This window comes from Drosophila elegans, unplaced genomic scaffold (assembly GCF_018152505.1).
Source record: "Drosophila elegans isolate 14027-0461.03 unplaced genomic scaffold, ASM1815250v1 contig_814, whole genome shotgun sequence".
NCBI lineage: Eukaryota > Metazoa > Arthropoda > Insecta > Diptera > Drosophilidae > Drosophila > Drosophila elegans.
This window is the reverse complement of record NW_024546167.1, coordinates 11,478,228-11,497,066: the sequence shown is the minus strand read 5'-3', so window position 1 is coordinate 11,497,066 and position 18,839 is coordinate 11,478,228. Positions and strand designations below refer to the sequence as shown.

At 49.5% G+C, this 18,839-nt stretch overlaps 6 protein-coding genes across 13 annotated transcripts; 4 read left to right on the top strand and 2 right to left on the bottom strand.

Annotated features, from left to right (window-relative positions):
• Window positions 1-301: 301 nt before the first annotated feature.
• Window positions 302-8,655, top strand: LOC108138792 (chromodomain-helicase-DNA-binding protein 1). Its single transcript, XM_017261271.1, has 7 exons — window positions 302-504; window positions 1,873-2,388; window positions 2,444-2,553; window positions 2,616-2,792; window positions 2,856-7,421; window positions 7,487-7,600; window positions 7,702-8,655. The coding sequence occupies exons 1-7, from the start codon at window positions 496-498 to the stop codon at window positions 7,901-7,903; spliced, it is 5,694 nt and encodes a 1,897-aa protein (XP_017116760.1). The 5' UTR covers window positions 302-495; the 3' UTR covers window positions 7,904-8,655.
• A 193-nt stretch (window positions 8,656-8,848) lies between these two features.
• LOC108139055 (EEF1A lysine methyltransferase 2) lies at window positions 8,849-9,530 on the top strand. Its single transcript, XM_017261674.2, has one exon. It carries the CDS (start codon window positions 8,862-8,864, stop codon window positions 9,504-9,506), a length of 645 nt encoding a protein of 214 aa, XP_017117163.1. The 5' UTR covers window positions 8,849-8,861; the 3' UTR covers window positions 9,507-9,530.
• Window positions 9,531-9,687: 157 nt separating this feature from the next.
• On the bottom strand, window positions 9,688-11,055 carry LOC108139054. The gene is made up of 2 exons (XM_017261673.2): window positions 10,627-11,055; window positions 9,688-10,543 (listed from the first exon to the last, which is right to left on the bottom strand). Exons 1-2 carry the CDS (start codon window positions 10,910-10,912, stop codon window positions 9,774-9,776), a joined length of 1,056 nt encoding a protein of 351 aa, XP_017117162.1. The 5' UTR covers window positions 10,913-11,055; the 3' UTR covers window positions 9,688-9,773.
• Window positions 11,056-11,225: 170 nt separating this feature from the next.
• LOC108138925 lies at window positions 11,226-13,673 on the top strand. 2 transcript variants are annotated; one of them, XM_017261493.1, is made up of 3 exons: window positions 11,226-11,311; window positions 11,612-13,309; window positions 13,367-13,673. In XM_017261493.1, the coding sequence occupies exon 2, from the start codon at window positions 11,684-11,686 to the stop codon at window positions 13,250-13,252; it is 1,569 nt and encodes a 522-aa protein (XP_017116982.1). In that variant the 5' UTR covers window positions 11,226-11,311; window positions 11,612-11,683; the 3' UTR covers window positions 13,253-13,309; window positions 13,367-13,673. The 2 variants fall into 2 exon arrangements, with proteins under 2 accessions (XP_017116982.1, XP_017116981.1); XM_017261492.2 differs by having other exon boundaries at window positions 11,263-13,309.
• Window positions 13,674-13,702: 29 nt separating this feature from the next.
• Window positions 13,703-15,654, bottom strand: LOC108138926 (tubulin gamma-1 chain). 2 transcript variants are annotated; one of them, XM_017261495.2, is made up of 4 exons: window positions 15,550-15,654; window positions 15,410-15,485; window positions 15,152-15,354; window positions 13,703-15,090 (listed from the first exon to the last, which is right to left on the bottom strand). In XM_017261495.2, the coding sequence occupies exons 2-4, from the start codon at window positions 15,456-15,458 to the stop codon at window positions 13,909-13,911; spliced, it is 1,434 nt and encodes a 477-aa protein (XP_017116984.1). In that variant the 5' UTR covers window positions 15,459-15,485; window positions 15,550-15,654; the 3' UTR covers window positions 13,703-13,908. The 2 variants fall into 2 exon arrangements, with proteins under 2 accessions (XP_017116984.1, XP_017116985.1); XM_017261496.2 differs by having other exon boundaries at window positions 15,410-15,509; window positions 15,550-15,566.
• A 328-nt stretch (window positions 15,655-15,982) lies between these two features.
• LOC108139039 (recombination repair protein 1) lies at window positions 15,983-18,721 on the top strand. 6 transcript variants are annotated; one of them, XM_017261654.2, is made up of 5 exons: window positions 15,983-17,250; window positions 17,308-17,391; window positions 17,451-17,519; window positions 17,604-17,791; window positions 17,846-18,721. In XM_017261654.2, the coding sequence occupies exons 1-5, from the start codon at window positions 16,119-16,121 to the stop codon at window positions 18,503-18,505; spliced, it is 2,133 nt and encodes a 710-aa protein (XP_017117143.1). In that variant the 5' UTR covers window positions 15,983-16,118; the 3' UTR covers window positions 18,506-18,721. The 6 variants fall into 6 exon arrangements, with proteins under 6 accessions (XP_017117143.1, XP_017117142.1, XP_041566431.1 ...); XM_017261653.2 differs by having other exon boundaries at window positions 17,601-17,791; XM_041710497.1 differs by lacking the exon at window positions 17,308-17,391.
• Window positions 18,722-18,839: the final 118 nt, after the last annotated feature.

Genomic DNA, 18,839 nt, shown 5'->3' with positions numbered 1-18,839 from the left:
GCTTAAAACATCATCTGTGCTTATATTGAAAAGTTCAGATATATTTTTACCATTAACAAAACGCTGCTTTATTATAAGCTTATATATGTTAACCTTTAAAACCTACTTATAAACATTGAGCATGAGCAGTACAGTTATTTTCTTACTTTATCAATATCGTTATAAGCTCAACATTTTTAAGATTATTTATAAACTTTTCGAATATAAATTTAAAACATCTTTTTATGGTTTTCAGTTCGATAAATCCCATCTCATCTCCATGGTGCAATGCCATCTCTAACTTATTACGCACGTCCACACTAATTCAAAATGGTGGATTTCTGCTGCGTCGCATGAGTAAAACGTGAAAAACGATCTTTTTGTTTCAAAAAAGTGCATTTAAAAACAAGTGGCCTGCAGGAAAAACATAAACATTTGCCAGCGACCGTAAACAAGTGAATGTCCTGTATTTAATGAGCGCTATAAGGCAACTGTGTGTGCTACCACGACAATATAATGAGCCAGGTGAGTAGGCCTTGAAAAAGCTGTGAATATCGAACGTCGGTGTGTGTGGAAAAATCGGAAAAACTATGAATTTCTTCAATCATTCGAAACGAAACCGTTCAAATCAGTTTGATTCTAGTTGTCGTGTGAGTATAAACGTAAAACAAGTGCTACATACGTGAAAAACGCTCCGTTTTGTGGGTGTGGCTGTTCAGCCCCGAAGTCCGTAGAAGTCCCCTCGTCGCGAGACACCCGCACTTTGATGGGTCGCTGTGCGGCTGCTGGTGAAGCATTTGGACAAAAGGATGGTTTTGACCATTATTCCGAATGTGTTTCATCCTTCCGACGATGCCTGAGGGCTCCCAAGGCTTCGACGTGGCAGCCAAGGTGGATTTTGTAAAAATCCATTGGGTACCCATTTTCGCAAAATCTGCTCAAATTCAAGAATTTCGGTTTGTTTTCATCGAATGCGGCTATAAAAATCCTTCAAATTGCATGGATTTCAATATTTTTCCGACCAAATTGAAAATTTTCATCGATTACGTAATCAGAATTTGCTAGGTGCAAAGTTTCCTCCGGCAGATTTCTGCCCAATTTCCTGGGGATTTTGACCCCGCCAAAAGGTAACCGGCAAACTATTTCATTGAATTCCTCTTCGTTTTATCAGGAATAATTATTAAAAATAATTTTCCCCTAATTAACAATCCTGTTTCCATAGTTTTTTGCTATTTTCATAGAAAGATCGTGTCCAGGAGACCGAAAACCCACTTGTTTTAAAGGATTTCCGCGTTTTTTGTTGTCCAGGAGATGTGTCTTGTGATAACCCCTTTCCGTGTAAAGAAGTCATGTGATCCATCCGTGTCCAGCTCTGTACCATGATTGTTTTTAGATTTTTTCTTCATTTTTTATCATTAAAGGTGGCTAAAAACAATTTCTGGAGAGGATTTGCTCTGTGGAAGTCATTACAGTGCTCTATACTAAATGTTTTTCCCTCGGTTTGATTGTGTAGCCTGTCTTCTAGTGCTCAAGTCGTTCATTTTCGAAGTTAATCGTGTATTTGATACAAATTTGCAGTTTTTAAAGTAAGACCATAATCTTGAGAGGATTAGGGTTGATTCTTCTTCTAAAATGCCCGCACTAGTCTTGCATAATAGTTCTCAGGCAAAGTTTGTTTGTGCACTTACCTTGAAGACAAAAAAAGGAACCATTACACCTTTTCAACAATGTTTGATACATTTTAAAACAATACCTGCGATTTCTTGCCAGGATTGGCCGGCCCACACCCCGTGTTGATACTTGAACCTCTTTGTTTCTCGCGATTACCTGATACCAAGAAATTTACCAGCAGCCTAGACTGATTTCACCTTTAAATTCTTTTTTAACGGCCAGGCACTCAATGAATCGGCGAATAGTGTTGGCTCAGACGAACAAGATGACACTCGGGACGAGACCAATGGCACCGACCATAGTGGCAGTGGCAGCGGTAGTGGCTCCTCTGGTTCCGACTCTGACTCGGACAGCTCCTCGGGCAACTCCAGCGATGGACGCAGTTCCCCGGAGCCGGAAAACAAACCCTTGTCGGTGGCAGGGTTTCCACCCACAGCCGCGGCTGCCCAGGCGGACAGCAAGACGAACGGATTCACAGACGACCAGGAGGACAGCTCCAGTGACGGGTCCAGCGGCAGCGATTCCGACTCGGATGCCGAGGGACCAGCAAATCAAAGGGACCAGAGCAACAGCAATGCCAATACCAGCAGCAGCTTGTCTAAGCCGGAGCAGGATGAGGAGGAGGAGGAGGACAATGAGACTGAGGCTGCTCCGCAGCAGCCAGCCAGCGATGCCTCTGCCGACGAAGGAAGTGATAGTTCTGCCAATGTTTCGCCCACATCCTCCAGCAGCAGTAGTGTAAGTCGGGATTCGCGTATCGATCTTTAAATGTTCCTAACCTTTCTCCGTACAGGAGGAAGAGGAGGAAGACTACAGACCCAAGAGAACTCGCCAGGCGCGCAAACCACCGACTGCAGCAGAGAAACCCAAGAAAGCTCCTGCCCCCAAGAACAAAAAGAAAACGTGAGATTGTCAGCTTCCCTTTTCCAAATCTTTTTGCCAAAGCATTCGTTTTAATTTGCCAGCTGGGACTCCGACGATAGCGACGAAAGCGAGGACAGTGATGAGGATGTGTCCGCCGCCCAAAAGCGTAAACCAGCAGCCACAACCTCCCGAAGCAAGCCCACACAGCAGCAGCAGCAGCGACGTAGGGTAAAGTCCTTCAGTTCCGAGGACAGTGATGACGACGATGCCAGCAAACGGTAATGATCCAGATCCTGATGCTTCATTCCTTTTCCTGATCCACGTTCTTCTGCTTTGACCAGCTGTGCTACCCGTCGCACGGCCGCTGCAGTTAGCTACAAGGAGGCATCCGAGGACGAGGCCACCGACTCTGAGGATCTGCTTGAGTTTGAGTACGATGAGAGTCAGGCAGCCACCACTGCCGCTGCAGCCGAGGAAGAGGAGAAGTGCGAGACCATCGAGCGCATCCTGGCCCAGCGAGTGGGCAAAAAGGGATGCACCGGCAATCAGACAACGATCTATGCGATCGAGGAAAATGGCTTCGATCCAAATGCTGGATTCGATGAGAAGCAAAGCTCAGACGGGGAGGCCGAAACCCAGTTCCTGATCAAGTGGAAGGGCTGGTCGTACATCCACAACACCTGGGAATCGGAGACAACCTTGCGTGAAATGAAGGCCAAGGGCATGAAGAAGCTGGACAACTTCATCAAAAAAGAGCAGGACCAGGCCTACTGGCGGCGCTATGCCGGACCCGAGGACATCGACTACTTTGAGTGCCAGCTGGAACTGCAGCACGAGCTGCTTAAGTCGTACAACAACGTAGATCGCATCATTGCCAAGGGCTCAAAGCCGGATGACGGCGCCGAGGAGTATTTGTGCAAGTGGCAGTCGCTACCCTACTCCGAGTCCACTTGGGAGGACGCCGCCCTGGTGCTGCGCAAATGGCAACGCTGTGCGGAGCAGTTCTCGGAGCGGGAATGCTCCAAGTGCACACCCTCCCGCCACTGCCGAGTGCTCAAGTATCGCCCGAAGTTCTCACGAATCAAGAACCAGCCGGAGTTCCTCTCAGCGGGCCTGACACTCAGAGACTACCAAATGGACGGCCTGAATTGGCTGCTGCACTCGTGGTGCAAGGAAAACTCCGTGATCCTGGCCGATGAGATGGGCCTTGGCAAGACCATCCAGACAATCTGCTTCCTGTATTCGCTGTTCAAACTGAACCATCTGTACGGACCGTTCCTGTGCGTTGTGCCGCTGAGCACCATGACGGCATGGCAGCGAGAGTTCGACCTGTGGGCTCCGGACATGAATGTGGTAACCTATCTGGGCGACATTAAGTCACGCGAGCTGATCCAGCAGTACGAGTGGCAGTTCGAGGGCTCTAAGCGACTCAAGTTCAATTGCATCCTCACAACATACGAGATTGTGCTGAAGGACAAGCAATTCCTGGGTACACTCCAGTGGGCTGCGCTGCTGGTGGACGAGGCGCATCGCCTCAAGAACGACGATTCGCTGCTGTACAAGTCGCTCAAGGAGTTCGACACCAACCATCGGCTGCTTATCACTGGCACTCCGCTGCAGAACTCATTGAAAGAGCTCTGGGCCTTGCTGCACTTCATCATGCCGGATAAATTCGACACGTGGGAGAACTTTGAGGTGCAGCACGGCAATGCCGAGGATAAGGGCTACACACGTTTGCATCAGCAGCTGGAGCCGTATATACTGCGTAGAGTGAAAAAGGACGTGGAGAAGTCGCTGCCAGCCAAGGTGGAGCAGATCCTGCGCGTCGAGATGACTTCGCTGCAAAAGCAGTACTACAAGTGGATCCTTACCAAAAACTTTGATGCCCTGCGAAAGGGAAAACGTGGCAGCACTTCCACTTTCTTGAACATAGTCATCGAGCTAAAGAAGTGTTGCAACCACGCTGCCCTTATCCGACCCTCGGAATTCGAATTGATGGGCCTGCAGCAGGATGAGGCACTGCAAACACTGCTGAAGGGATCCGGAAAACTCGTGCTGCTCGATAAGCTTCTCTGCCGGCTGAAGGAGACGGGCCACCGCGTTCTGATTTTCTCACAGATGGTGCGCATGCTGGATGTCCTGGCTGATTACCTCCAGAAGCGTCACTGGCCGTTCCAGCGACTCGACGGTAGCATTAAGGGAGAAATGAGGCGTCAGGCCTTGGATCATTTCAATGCGGAGGGCAGTCAGGACTTCTGCTTCCTCCTCTCCACAAGAGCTGGTGGATTGGGCATAAATTTGGCCACCGCCGATACGGTGATTATCTTCGACTCTGACTGGAACCCTCAGAACGACTTGCAGGCACAGGCGAGAGCCCATCGCATTGGACAGAAGAACCAGGTCAACATTTATCGCCTCGTCACCGCCAGATCCGTGGAGGAGCAGATCGTGGAGCGAGCCAAACAGAAGATGGTGCTGGACCATCTGGTTATCCAGCGGATGGACACTACGGGTCGCACTGTGCTGGACAAGAGCGGCAACGGGCACTCGTCCAACTCGAATCCGTTCAATAAGGACGACCTGTCTGCCATCCTGAAGTTCGGAGCAGAGGAGTTGTTCAAGGACGAGCAGGATCATGACGACGATCTGGTCTGCGACATTGACGAGATTCTCCGCAGGGCAGAGACCCGTAACGAGGACCCGGAAATGCCGGCGGACGACTTGCTGTCCGCTTTCAAGGTGGCCAGCATTGCGGCCTTTGAGGAGGAGCCCAGCGATTCGGCTAACAAGCAGGACCATGACGCCGCCGGCGACGAGGACGACAGCAAGGACTGGGACGACATCATTCCCGAGGGCTTCCGCAAGGCAATCGACGATCAGGTGCGAGCCAAGGAGATGGAAGACTTATACCTGCCGCCGCGGAGGAAGACGGTTGCTGCCAACCAAAGCGAGGGAAAGCGTGGAGCCGGCAAGGGGGCGAAGGCCAAGCAGCAGGCCGACGACTCCGGCGGCGACTCGGACTACGAGCTGGGCTCCGATGGTAGTGGTGACGATGGCCGACCCCGCAAGCGTGGGCGCCCTACCATGAAGGAAAAGATAACCGGGTTCACGGACGCGGAATTGCGTCGCTTCATACGTAGCTACAAAAAGTTTCCCGCCCCACTTCACCGCATGGAGGCCATCGCATGCGATGCTGAGCTGCAGGAAAAGCCGCTGGCGGAGCTGAAACTCCTCGGAGAGATGCTGCACGACCGCTGCGTTCAGTTTCTGCACGAGCACAAGGAGGAAGAGAACAAGACTGCGGCGGCGGATGAGATTCCGGGCGCCAAACAGCGCCGCGCACGCGCCACCTATTCCGTGAAGTTGGGTGGCGTCTCCTTTAATGCCAAAAAGCTGCTGGCCTGCGAGCAGGAGCTGCAGCCGCTCAGCGAGATCATGCCCAGCATGCCCGATGAGCGCCAGCAGTGGAGTTTCAACATCAAGACGCGCGCCGCCGTCTTCGACGTGGATTGGGGCAACGAGGAGGACACAAAGCTGCTGTGCGGCATTTACCAGTACGGTATTGGGTCCTGGGAGCAAATGAAGCTGGACCCCACGCTCAAGCTCACGGACAAGATCCTGTTGAACGACACGCGCAAGCCGCAGGCCAAGCAGCTGCAGACGCGTGCCGAGTACCTGCTCAAGATCATCAAGAAGAACGTGGAGTTGACCAAGGGTGGCCAGCGACGGCAACGTCGCCCCAGAGCATCGCGGGCCAACGACGCCAAGGCGACCAGCCAGGCGGCTAGTTCGCAAAACGAAGGCAAGTCGCAGGACGCCGATGACCCAAGCGATGGACGCACCGCCGCCGAGAGCAGTATCAGTCAGGTGGACCCATCGACCGCGTCGCCGCACAATGCTCCGGCCGCTGAGCAGTCGAATAGCAGCGCAAAGAAGACCAAAAAGTCCAAGGCCCGGTCGAAAAAGACCAGTGCCTCGGACAACAACGGCAACAAGCCAATGCACTTTACGGCCAACAACGAACCGAGGGCCCTGGAGGTGCTGGGCGATCTGGATCCCAGCATATTCAATGAGTGCAAGGAGAAGATGCGACCAGTGAAGAAGGCCCTAAAGGCCCTGGACCAGCCGGACTTAAGTCTGTCCGACCAGGATCAGCTGCAGCACACTAGGGATTGCCTCTTGCAAATCGGCAAGCAGATCGACGTTTGCCTCAATCCCTACGGTGAGCCGGAGAAGAAGGAGTGGCGCAGCAACCTGTGGTACTTTGTATCCAAGTTCACGGAGCTGGATGCCAAGCGTCTGTTTAAAATCTACAAGCACGCCCTCAAGCAGACAACGGGCGGAGGTGACGACGCAAGCGAGGCGAAGGGAAAGGCCAAGGACTCGGCCGGAAGCCCCACCAAGTCAAAGCGCAATGGCCTGTCGGCTGAGGAAAGGGACAAGGAACGCGACAAGAGTGGCGGTAAGAAAAAGAAGAAGGACAAGGACAAGGAGCGTACTGGACAATCGCGGTATCCGGAAACGGGTGCCCCCTCCTCCGGTCGCTATGCCAACGACTCGCCTCTGAAGCGGAAGCGGGACGAGAACGATGCAGAGGCTAGCAGCGGAGTATCTGGTACACCTGGCGGGGGCATCGGTGACCACCTCAAGTCTATGTCCTTCAAACGGCTCAACATGGACCGCTATGAGGAGCGCAAGAAGCATCATCGCGGCGCCGACTACTATGGTGGCAGTGGCCCAGCCATGGGCAGTGGAGGCTACGAAGGAGGCGGCAGCAGTAACTCCCGCCGTCAAGGCCCCACCTCCCCATCCACACCGAACAGTCGTGGAGGTCGAGGCGGCTACGATCCACCGCCCGCTCCGTCCGGCTACACACCGGAGATGGAGCGGTGGCATGCCCGCGAAAGGTAATGCCCTAAATATGCGCACCTAGTTCCCTTGAGGGGATTCTTAATACGCATTTTCCTTGCAGATACAGCCAGGAATACAAACGCGATCGCTACGATGGGTATGCGCGCAGTGGAGGAGCTCCCGGCGGCTATCATCGCGAACAGCGTGAACGCGATCGTCGTCCCGACAAGCGCAGGTAATTTATCGCCAAGTCTACTTATCATTAAAGCTCTAGCCATTAGTAATTGTATTGATAAAGTGCTTATTATTTTGTTATTTAATGATTGCCTGTTACAGATATCCCTCGGGCCTGCCGCCTCATGCTTACTCAAGCCCCTACCTGCCGCCTAACTACTATGGAATGCCGAATGGAGTCGTTCCTGGCCTGCCGCCACCGCCGCCCGGCTACCGCAGTGACCCACGCGGTTATCCGGTGATGCCGCGAGACTATCCTGCCGACTACAGACGCAGCGACTACGAGCGACGCACGCAGACCTGATAACTCGGTCGTGGCACCCGTCTGTCTGTTGTACATAGAATGCCTAGACTTAAGCGCGACTGGGATACTGGTGTACCCTGGCCAGCGACTCGACACAAGAAAACCAACCTGCATACAATACGTTAAGCGTAGCTCCGTACACACCTGTGCAAGTAATACCCTAGCAGCTAACTTTACGTCTATACATAATTTCACATCCGATCGCACAGTGGGCAAGCAATGCATCCATCATCCAGGGTTTTAGCGGCAATACCTGCAACCTAATCTTAAACTTTCTGTGTATAAATCATAGGCTTTAACTCGTTCATCAGTACGAAACATTATTTTTATACTATTTAACTGTACAGAAGAAGGTGCGCAGCGGTTAGGAAAGTGTGCTGTGTACTGTGTGCTGTGTGCGGTATGCATGTGGCCCATGATGCAGACAAGTCGTTTAAAAAGCTTTTAAACCCACAACAAATTCTCACTATATTTAAACACTAAGATATGTTTGTAAACACAAAAGCAATGAGGAGGGGTCGTTGAGGAATCGTATCAAGATTTTGAAAAATAGCAGCAGACTAATAATTTGTTTAATGTCTATAATGCATTCTAACTTTTATATACCGTTTAGAAATAAAGAATCAGCGAATGATCCAGAGAATTGTAATTTAGTTAATATTAAATATTAATGATATATTAATATACAAAGTACGTTGTAGTGTCTGAGAAATCTATTAAAAATATATCAATAAATTATAAATATATAAAAATAACAGATCTATTTATTGGCAAACCCAAATCGATTTATCTTGCTTTTAAAGTGTTTGCCCATTGATAACGACAAAGTTAAAGAACAAAATCCCCCGAGTTCCAAATCTCAGTGTTCCACGTGAGGACCCCACCCTTTGAAGTTATCTTAACTCGACGCACATGCTCAGCTGTCCAAAATGCCATCTCTATTAAATTATCAAACATAATGGACAACGAGCACGGGTCCGAACTGGGAACTCAAGAGTACTGGGAATCCAGCTACAATCGTGAGATTAAGAACTACAAAAGCCACGGGGATGTGGGCGAAATCTGGTTCGACGAGGATTCGCAGCAGCGGGTGATCGACTGGCTGCTGAAGCAGGAGGAGATCACCAAAGAGGCGCGGGTGTTAGACCTTGGCTGCGGCAATGGCATGTTCCTCGTGGGGCTGGCCAATGAAGGATTCGGTCAGCTGACCGGCGTGGACTATTCCCCCAAGGCCGTCGAGTTGGCCCAGCACATTGCCCAGGACAACAAACTGGACATCAGCTACAAGGTGGCGGACTTGACCCAGCCCCAGGACGAGCTGGGTACCTTTGATGTGGTGCACGACAAGGGAACCTATGATGCGGTCAGTCTCTGTCCCGACAGTCCCAAGGAGAAGCGTGCTCTTTATCTGGCAACGGTGGAGAAATTGTTATGCAGCGCAGACAGCCTTTTCGTAATCACATCCTGCAACTGGACGGAGGATGAGCTGGAGCAGAGCTTTGCCAAGAAGTTTGTTAAATACCACAGTATTCCCACACCGACCTTCAAGTTTGGTGGCAAAGTGGGCAACGTGGTGACGTCAGTTGTGTTTAAGAAGCTTTGAATAAAAGTAAATTGAAAATTTGTACATCATATCGATTTTGTTCTTTTGGGAGTCCTCCATTTATTATTAAGCCAACATGGATGTTTAAACTTCCACTTAATAGTAAACTACACTAGTTTCAAAAACAATTTATAAATTCTTTTATTTAAAACATACATGCTATAGAATATAGCAAAAAATTCATTTATAAAAAATATAAAATGCGTCACAAAGTAAAATTTAGTTCATGCAAAAATACTTAAGAGTAGGTTACATTTACATTGCACGCTATTTTCGACAAACGGGAGCACCAAGCGGCGTTACTTTGTGGAATGGAATAGCTTGCTCCTCGGCAAAGGCCAAAAAATCCATGCCATAATGCTGGATGAGTTTCGTGAGCATGGCGACATCCGCCTCGGCCTGATGGGCATTACTTGCTGGTCGTTGGAATTTGTTTGTGTACAGAGTTCCCAGTCTGTAAACACCGCGTGGCGGATAGAACTTGGTCTCAGCACACTGAACACCGCTAAAAAGTTGTCGGCGCGACCGAAACTCTTTAGTTTTCAACTTGGCAGGACTATGATCATCATCTTCACCATCAATTAAGTGCTTGCGCTTAAGAGAAGCTTCCTTGGGCGTCAGAACAGGACGCTTCGGAGTGGTTTCATTTCTTGCTCGCCAGTCGATTTCCTTGGCAATTTCCGGTTCCTCAAAGGCAGTTTCAGTTTCTTCAAAGGATTTATGTTCCGAGACAGCTTCAGTCTCATCATTAGGATCAGGTCGCTGCGCATTCTCTGGTACTTTTAAGAGATTTTGTTCTTTTTGACGTTTTTGGTCGATCTCAAAAAAGGCACGTAGTGAGTCCACACAAGACGTGGATTGGGGAAGTTCCATATTGAGTTTTTCAAAGGCCTGCCTCAGAATGGGAAAGTCAAAGCCCCAGCCATTGTGAGCCACCAGGCAAACCGGAGCTGGCAAGTGTTTCAGGAAGCTGATGATAAGTTGGGCCGAATCTCCGTTCAGCTTGGATTCCCGCTCCAGCAAATAATTGCTCAGACCTAATACATATATGGTAGTACATGAATATAACAACTGTTTTAGTCATCTATGATTAGTCATTGGGATGCAGTTTATAGCATACCTGTGATACTTTCGGCTTCCGGATGGACCAACATCGATGGCTGGAATAGCAGGTTCAACTTGTGCAGCACGCGTGGTGCCGCCGGAAGATCCTGCTTATCCTGCTCCTCATCCTGAGGCACTGCCACTCCATTCTTGATGAGATCGGCCTCAAAGGCGTAAATGCACAACTCTGTAATGCCGACACGATTGTAATTGTAAGCAGGCAAGTTAGTCGTCTCCAGATCCAGTACTGCAAAGGTGGAAATCTTCGGCTGGTCATCAACGACCACATCGCTTGGAGCCATTGGAAACGATAATGGTCATGAATGTGTGTTTAGAACTTGCTTTATTTCAAAATGCATTGTAAACAGGAACTTCTGGGGATTTACCAACACTGCAAGTGGCGTTTAGAGATGGCACCGTGAAACAAATGTTATTCACTGATGTATTCAAATGTTTTGGCAACATAAATACTTAAAAAAAAAAAATAATTATATAATATCATAATTTAAATGTTTAAGCAATAATAAAAGTAATTCAGCCTACTTAGGCTGTGTTTCGAAACACTAGCATTAAATTTGACAGCTACAAAGTCGTGTCACGCAAAGCAGGCCAGGACTTTTCTCAGTCTCTAGCTGAAAAAGTTTTATATTTTAAGCTCTCACTTTGGCAGTGGATGTCGGCAAGTGAACATAACATTTTGTGTGAGTATAAATTTAACCAAATAAATGGAGGCCAGCTACAGGCAGAAGAGAGAGTGGCTCAACAGCCGCTCCTCCGGTAATGGTAATGGTGCCTATGGAGACAATAGAGATGGCGGCTACTCCGGCCAATTCGGTGGCTATTCCGGCCAATCGGGGGGCTATTCGGGCCAATCGGGGGGCTACTCTGGCCAGTCGGGCGCCGCCCAAATGGGTCGTAACCTTGGGGGCTGGGCCCCCTGGAACTCCTCGAACACTAATCCCATGCCTGGTCCGTCCACTGACTATCCTGCTGCCCCGCAGGCCAGCTCTCTTTGGAGCCGTAATCGAAACGATTGGAACGACACCCAAGACCAAGCGGGATCAAGTACCGTCATGAACAGTCGCTCGTGGTCAGGCAATCGCGGATTGCCCTCCAGCCAGGGACAGGAACCCGACCAGTGGCAGGGACATGGACCAAGGATGGCGCAGCGTGAGCTCCAGCCAATACCGATGCAAATGCACGAGGAGGAAGGGGGGCCACCGAGTCACCTGCGCGTTGCCATCTCTCGACTTAGCGGCTCCAGGCGCAAGTGGTTTAACCGCTACGTTGAGACGGGCTGCAGCCAGGAGGAGGCTCTGGCCAAGGCCTCGGAGCCACGCACCAATCCGGCCGGCTTTAAGGGCGGATCACTCAAGTGGTACGATAGGTACATTGCCATGGGTTGCACTGAAAAAGAGGCACGCTCAAAGGTGCTGGAGTATAAGAGGAGCCATCCTCTTAATCGGTCGGAGCAGCCAGCTCCTGCTGAACGCGGACGTAAACGTCCAGAGCATTTTCCTGTTTCGGGTGATCGCAGCCGCAAGCGTCCCACTGAGGACAAGTCATCTGGCGGAAGAGGCAATGAAGAGCCTAAGAAGCAGCGCAGAGCCGCAGAAAGACCTCCATCGTCGGCAAGCTACAGGAGGAAAGACCTCACAATGGCCATTATGGCGGAGGAATATCCGAAATGCGTTTTGAACAAGAAGCAACTGTCCAAGATCGAGGCAAGCCTCGTCGAGGAAATGCGAAAGGGCTGGAAAACCAGCATCAACTTTGGAGGCATCCAATTCCTCCCCGGTTTGATTTTGGTCACCTGCCTGGACAAAAGTTCCAAGCAGTGGCTTGAGCAGGTGGTACCCAAGATCGAAGTGTTGCCGGGAATCAAACTGTCGTCCTGTCCGGAGGACGAGGTGCCCTCCACCAAGGGGTTTACCATTTTTGTGCCGCGCTCTGCCGACGAGGCCGATACAATTACAATTGGCCTTTTGAAAGATCAAAATGCAGACCTTTTGTCTAAAACGTGGCACATCGCCCGCTCGACCAAGTTCAAGGATGGCAAGGTCATTACCGTCACCATTGGCGACAAGGTCTTAGAGCTGCTGCGCAAGAAAGGCATGACGGTCAGCTACCGCTTTAGCCAGCTTTCGTGTCGCCTGATCAGTGGCAAGGGTGCACTAAAGGCAATTCGCGTGAACCAGTCGCAGCCAAGGGATACCAAACCCAAGCAAAAAGCTACTACTGAGTCCGATCAAATTGACCTGACTGACGAGGATGGCGAAAAATATATTCCTCAGCTTGACCTTACGCTCGTTGACGAGGTTAGGGGGGATGACGACGAGGAGGTTGAAGGGAATAACGAGGCGGAGGACGGGGATCACGAGGAGGAAGTGGAGCTAGTTGAAGTTGAGCCCGACGAAGAGCAGCTGGCGGCCGAAGGTGAGGAAAATGATGAGGAGGAGCACATGGGGGAAGAAGACCACGAGCAGGAAGAAGACCACGAGCAGGAAGAAGACCACGAGCAGGAGGAAGACCAAAAGCAGGAGGAAGACCATGAACATGAACAGGAAGAAGACCACGAGCAGGAGAAAGGTCACGAACAAGAGCAGGGGGAAAATGCCGAGGAAACAACCATCATTGAATGAGGTGCTCCTCGTAAGTACGCATCATAAATGAAAGAAAAGGGATTAGGCGATCTCAAGGTAATTCTAATTATTTTATGAAAAAGAAGCTATTAACTTATCTTCATTTTTCCCTAGAAACGATCGATGCGCAGCAGCATTTACACTTTACAAGGAATTTATTCGAAATACACCAAAAACATACTAGACATAAGGTTGTACCAGCAAGAAGGTACTGGAACATAGACTCTAGAAGCAAGAAGAAGCTACTGGGACATTGGCAATCAACCAGTTTTGTTTAAATTTATAAGCCCTTACTGCAATATTGGGACACAAACACTTCCTTTAACACTATGACTTATGACATATAACATACACCAAAACGAAAACTCAAATGTTTTTCATTAAAAATTACGTTTGGAAACGTTGTATTACTTTAAAGTAATTCAGTACAGAAAACATTTTATTATAACGTTTATTTATCAAAAATTCCTGTTTATTTAGCAACAAAATAGAAACGTTAAATAACGTTGAATACGCAACTGCACTACATAGATACGACTCTTACAAACAATGTGGCTGTCAATACTTAGGGATTTCGAATCCCGACGTCTTTGAAGATAAACTTTAAAATACATTCGAGAAAACGCATGGCACTCTTAACTGCTGCCATGAGCGAGCTAGACACCGCTTGCAGACCCTGCACTCCTTGCGTCCTCCGATTTGGAGTCTGCTGGGCCGCATGCTCCTCGCTTTTCCGAAAACTGCATGTAATCCTCTCGTGTGGCTGACTCGTACTCCTGAACAAGGCAGTCAACCGTTTCACGGGAATCGTCAAGCTCCTCCAAACTGTCCTTGAAGATGTCCTCGCGGCGGAACTGGTCAAGAAAAGCGCCGCGCTTGCGCAGCTTGTCGTACTGGTTGAGGGCCCGCTCGAAAAGCGAGCAGATGCTTGTATGGTTGGCCAACATCAGGCCGGACACTCGGTGGTTACTTTGGACGTAGGGCGAGGAGCGGGAGAGCGCTACCTGAATGGAGGTGGGCCCCCAGGGAATGAATTGGGCCATCTTGCGGTCCCGGATGCGCTGCAAGGACTTGTGCACCTGTGTGGGATCCACTTCGCCCTGGATGATGTTTAGAATAGAAATGTAGCGGTGGTGGTTGGTCTTGTCGGGTCCCGTGGACACCATCATGTTCTTGGGCTGTAGCAGACGACGCATTACATCCAGGACGGTCGTTTTGCGCACATTAAACGATTCCTGGTTGTTGACATCCGAATCGCTGGTCAACGGAGTGTAGCCAGTCATGAGGAAGTGTAGCTGTGGCGTCGGAATCAGTGGAGCCATGAGTCCGATGAGATTGTTGTTCATATAAGAGGGATAGCGCAGCGTGGTGGTGCTCACGCTCATTATGGTGGATACCAGATTGTTGATCTGCGAGAAACTCGGATTCTGGATGTGCAAACGATCGCAGGCAATGCGATTGAGGGCCGTGTTGTCCAGGACGACTACACTGTCCGCCGCGGTGGTCAGACGTTTGAGGGTCAGCATGGAGTTGTAGGGCTGCACCACAACGTCGCTGATCTCGTCCTGATTGGGGAACACACTGAACGTCTGGATGAGCTTCTTGGGATAGCGGTCTGCTATCCGCTCCATGATAAAGGAGCCCATTCCAGAGCCCGTACCGCCGGCAATGGAGTGGCAGAGTATGAAACCCTCCAGCGAATCGCTGCCATCGGCCTCGCGGTCGATTATGTCGAATACCTCCTCCTGCAGCTTGTCGCCCTGGCTGTACCCTGAGGCCCAGTTGTTGCCAGCGCCGCCTCCATGCTTGGATAGGTACACATTCTCCGGGTTATAGAGCTAAGGATATACCAGTAATGTCAGCAACTAGAATCTAATTTCCCCGTACCACCTGACCCACCTTGGAGTAAGCGGAGCCCATTATGGTATTGATTACCCTCGGCTCAAGGTCCAAAAGCACTGCACGGGGTATGTAATGATCGTCGTCCGCCTGGTAGAAGAACACATCCTTGCGGTCCATGCCATCGGTGGCGAAGTCCTCCAGCACGCCGCTGGGGGAGATGCCATGTTCCAGGCACAATCTTTTCCAGAACTCAAAGCCAACTGCGGAAAATATGTATTAACAAGCGAACAGATGTGTCCTTTGCTATATACTTACTTTGGTTGCCGCATTGTCCCAGCTGCAGCGTAATTATTTCACTTGGCATTATGGAGCGTTTTTAGCAATCCAGAAACTGTAAGTCGGGATTTAAGGTAACCTTTTCAGAGTCAGTTATTCGAAACAGAACAAAGTTATACTTATTAATCATCGGTTAATGGCAATTTTTTAAATATTTGCCACAGCGGGGATGTATTTTGTTTGCAAATTATACCAGTGTTGGTTAGCACTCCAATCGCCCATGCTCAACCGTATAAGAAGGTGATGTTTTGTACGGTTACATTATTATTTTTATCTTAAAATACTTTTCAAACAATTCAAAATCGTATTGTGTATTAATTATTAATTTTTTTTTGTGCTAAATGAAAGTTAAAACTTAAAGCTATCAAAAGTTGTTGGGGTTTAAATATTAGTGGCCTTCAGCTATCCAGCTTAATTATTGTGTTCACTGACGTCACAAGCTGCAAAGTATTTTCTGCAGCTGTACTTTTGCAGAGTTGCAACGCATTAAGTGTTGGAAAGCGCAGAATCGAACGGCTTGAAAAATCGCATTGCCCGCGCAGTTTTCTTTTTGTTGATGTCGGAGGCAGACAGACCAAGCGGCAGCGGCTGTGCATGATACGCAAAAAAAGTCTGAAAATCTGTAAAAATAAATAAAATTAATTGTGCAGAGTGCAATTGCTCGAACCGAAACGAACGGTACTGTATAATGCCCCGCATCAAAACTACGAAAAAACAAGCAGAGGCGGTGGCTTCCGAACCTTCTGACCCCACTCCAAATGGCAATGTCGCCGACGAAAACCAAGCGGCAGACCCCGCCTCTGCCGCCGGTGAAGTCAAGGTTCCGGGGAAGGGGAAACCACGGTTGAAAAAAGCTATCAAGGCGCCTGTAGAGATGGAAAACTCCGCCGAAGTCGAGGCTGAAAAGGCGCCCACAGCAGCTGCACGTGGCAAGAAGAAGCAGCAGCCAAAGGATACAGAAGAAAACGGCGAGGCCAAGGTGGTGGTCAAGCCAAAGGGACGCGCCAAGAAGGCGACTGCAGAAGAGCCACCAGCTGGCAAGGTAACCAAGTCGCGGGCCAAGATTGAGGCCACTCCAGCTGCCGAGGAAGAGGCTTCGGCAAATAGCAAGGGCCGAACCAAGATCGAAAAGCCAACGGAAGTGCAGGAGCCAAAGGCCAGAGGGCGGAAGCGGAAGGACCCCTCGGCCGAGGCCAATGGAATCTCGGATGAGCCGGCAGAGCCACCTAAGCGGCGGACAAAGAAGGAAGCAGCACCAGCGATCGAGGAAGAACCACAACCATTGGCACCGCCCAAAGAGAAGGCCCAAAAGACTGAGCCAGCTGCCAAGCGGGCGCGCGGAACAAAGCGACTGGCTGACTCAGAGATCACAGCTGCCCTGGAGGAGGCAGAAGTGGATGAGGAGCCACCCAAGGCTGCCAGCAAGGGAACCAAAAAGGGCAAGGCGGTTAAAATGGAAACTGAGACTGAAGTTGATTCCGATCTGGTGTCGGAAGAACTAGAAGCCCCGCCTAAAGCTGCTGCCAAAAAACGAACCAAAAAAGAAACTGAGCCCAAGGCTAAAACCACCAAGCAGAGCGCCAAGGCGATTAAAACGGAACCCGAGCCTGTAGGTGATGCCGAACTAGTGTCCGAAGAATTGGAAGCCCCTCCCAAAGCCGCTACCAAGAAACGAACCAAAAAAGAAACTGAGCCCAAGGCTAATCCCACCAAGAAGGAGGAGCTACCGGCGCCCGTAAAAAAGCGCGGGCGGAAGGCGTCTGCCGATAAGGAAAACGGTGTGGCTACAGAAATCGAGCCTTTGGCTGAAAGCAAACCAGGTAGGCAAGTCATAGAGATAAATCTTTGAACCATTTTCAACCATTTTCCATCCACAGTTCGAGGTCGCAAAAAGGCAGCAGTAAATGCGGAGGCAGTCGAAGATTTTGAGGCAGCAGAGCCCGCAGCTGATAGCAAACCAGGTGGGCAAGCTACAATTGAAATAAATCGAAATTTGTTAGTAAAATAATCTCTTCTGCAGTTCGTAACCGGAAAAAGGCAGCCAGCAAGGTTGAGGATGCCGAAGATGATGATGAGGTTGGCTCGAAAAGTATGTTGGCGGAGCAATCCGGTTGCGGTGGCGCTGCCGTATTGAAAAGCTTGCAAAACATGCTCAACTTCTGTTTTCCAGCAGCCAAGACAGCCAAAAAGGCGGAGGGCAAATCCAATGGGACATTGGATAAAGACGCATTCGCTTTGCCAGCCGACAAGGAATTCAACTTGAAAATCTCAAGCTGGAATGTGGCCGGTCTAAGGGCCTGGCTTAAGAAGGATGGACTTCAGATAATAGACCTCGAGGAGCCAGACATTTTCTGCCTTCAGGTAAGCAATCGTAGACCTGCCAACATTAAACACTAATCCGAACTCACCTTAAAGGAAACTAAGTGCGCAAACGAACAGCTACCGGAAGAGGTTACCCGCCTGCCGGGCTATCATCCCTACTGGCTGTGCATGCCCGGTGGTTATGCCGGCGTCGCCATTTACAGCAAGATCATGCCCATAAACGTGGAGTACGGAATTGGCAACGAGGAGTTCGACGATGTCGGACGCATGATAACGGCGGAGTACGAAAAGTTCTACTTGATCAATGTTTATGTGCCGAATTCGGGTCGAAAGCTGGTTAACTTGGAACCGCGTATGCGTTGGGAGAAATCCTTCCAAGCGCACGTGCAGAAGCTAGATGCCCTTAAGCCTGTGGTCATTTGCGGCGACATGAACGTCTCCCATATGCCCATCGACCTTGAAAATCCGAAGACGAACACTAAAAATGCCGGCTTCACCCAGGAAGAGCGCGACAAAATGACGGAGTTGCTGGGACTCGGTTTTGTGGACACCTTTAGGCATCTGTACCCCGACCGGAAGGGCGCCTACACCTTCTGGACTTACATGGCAAATGCGCGGGCACGCAATGTTGGCTGGCGACTCGACTATTGCCTGGTATCGGAACGATTTGTTCCTAAGGTGGTGGAGCACGAGATCCGCTCGCAATGCCTTGGAAGCGACCACTGTCCGATCACAATTTTTTTTAATGTTTAGATTATTACTTTATGTTTCTGTTTTTCGGACTAATTCATCGTCAACACTAATTTGTTTCCGCTTAATATTTGGGTTTTTTTTTATTGTATTTATTTATCTTAGGCTGTACGACTTGTACGGGCCGATTTAATTTGTTAAAATCTTCATTACTCTTACATTCTGTTGTAAATCGACCATTCGTATTGGTGTTTTTCAATAAAGTTAGCTACTCCCGTCTAAAAATTTTTTGTTCCTAAAATGCTTTTTTGAAATGAATGTTATAAAGGGAAATGTAAAAATATTTATTTCCTCAAAGAAAGGAAGCAAACTTCGGCAAAGTTCATATACCCTTGCA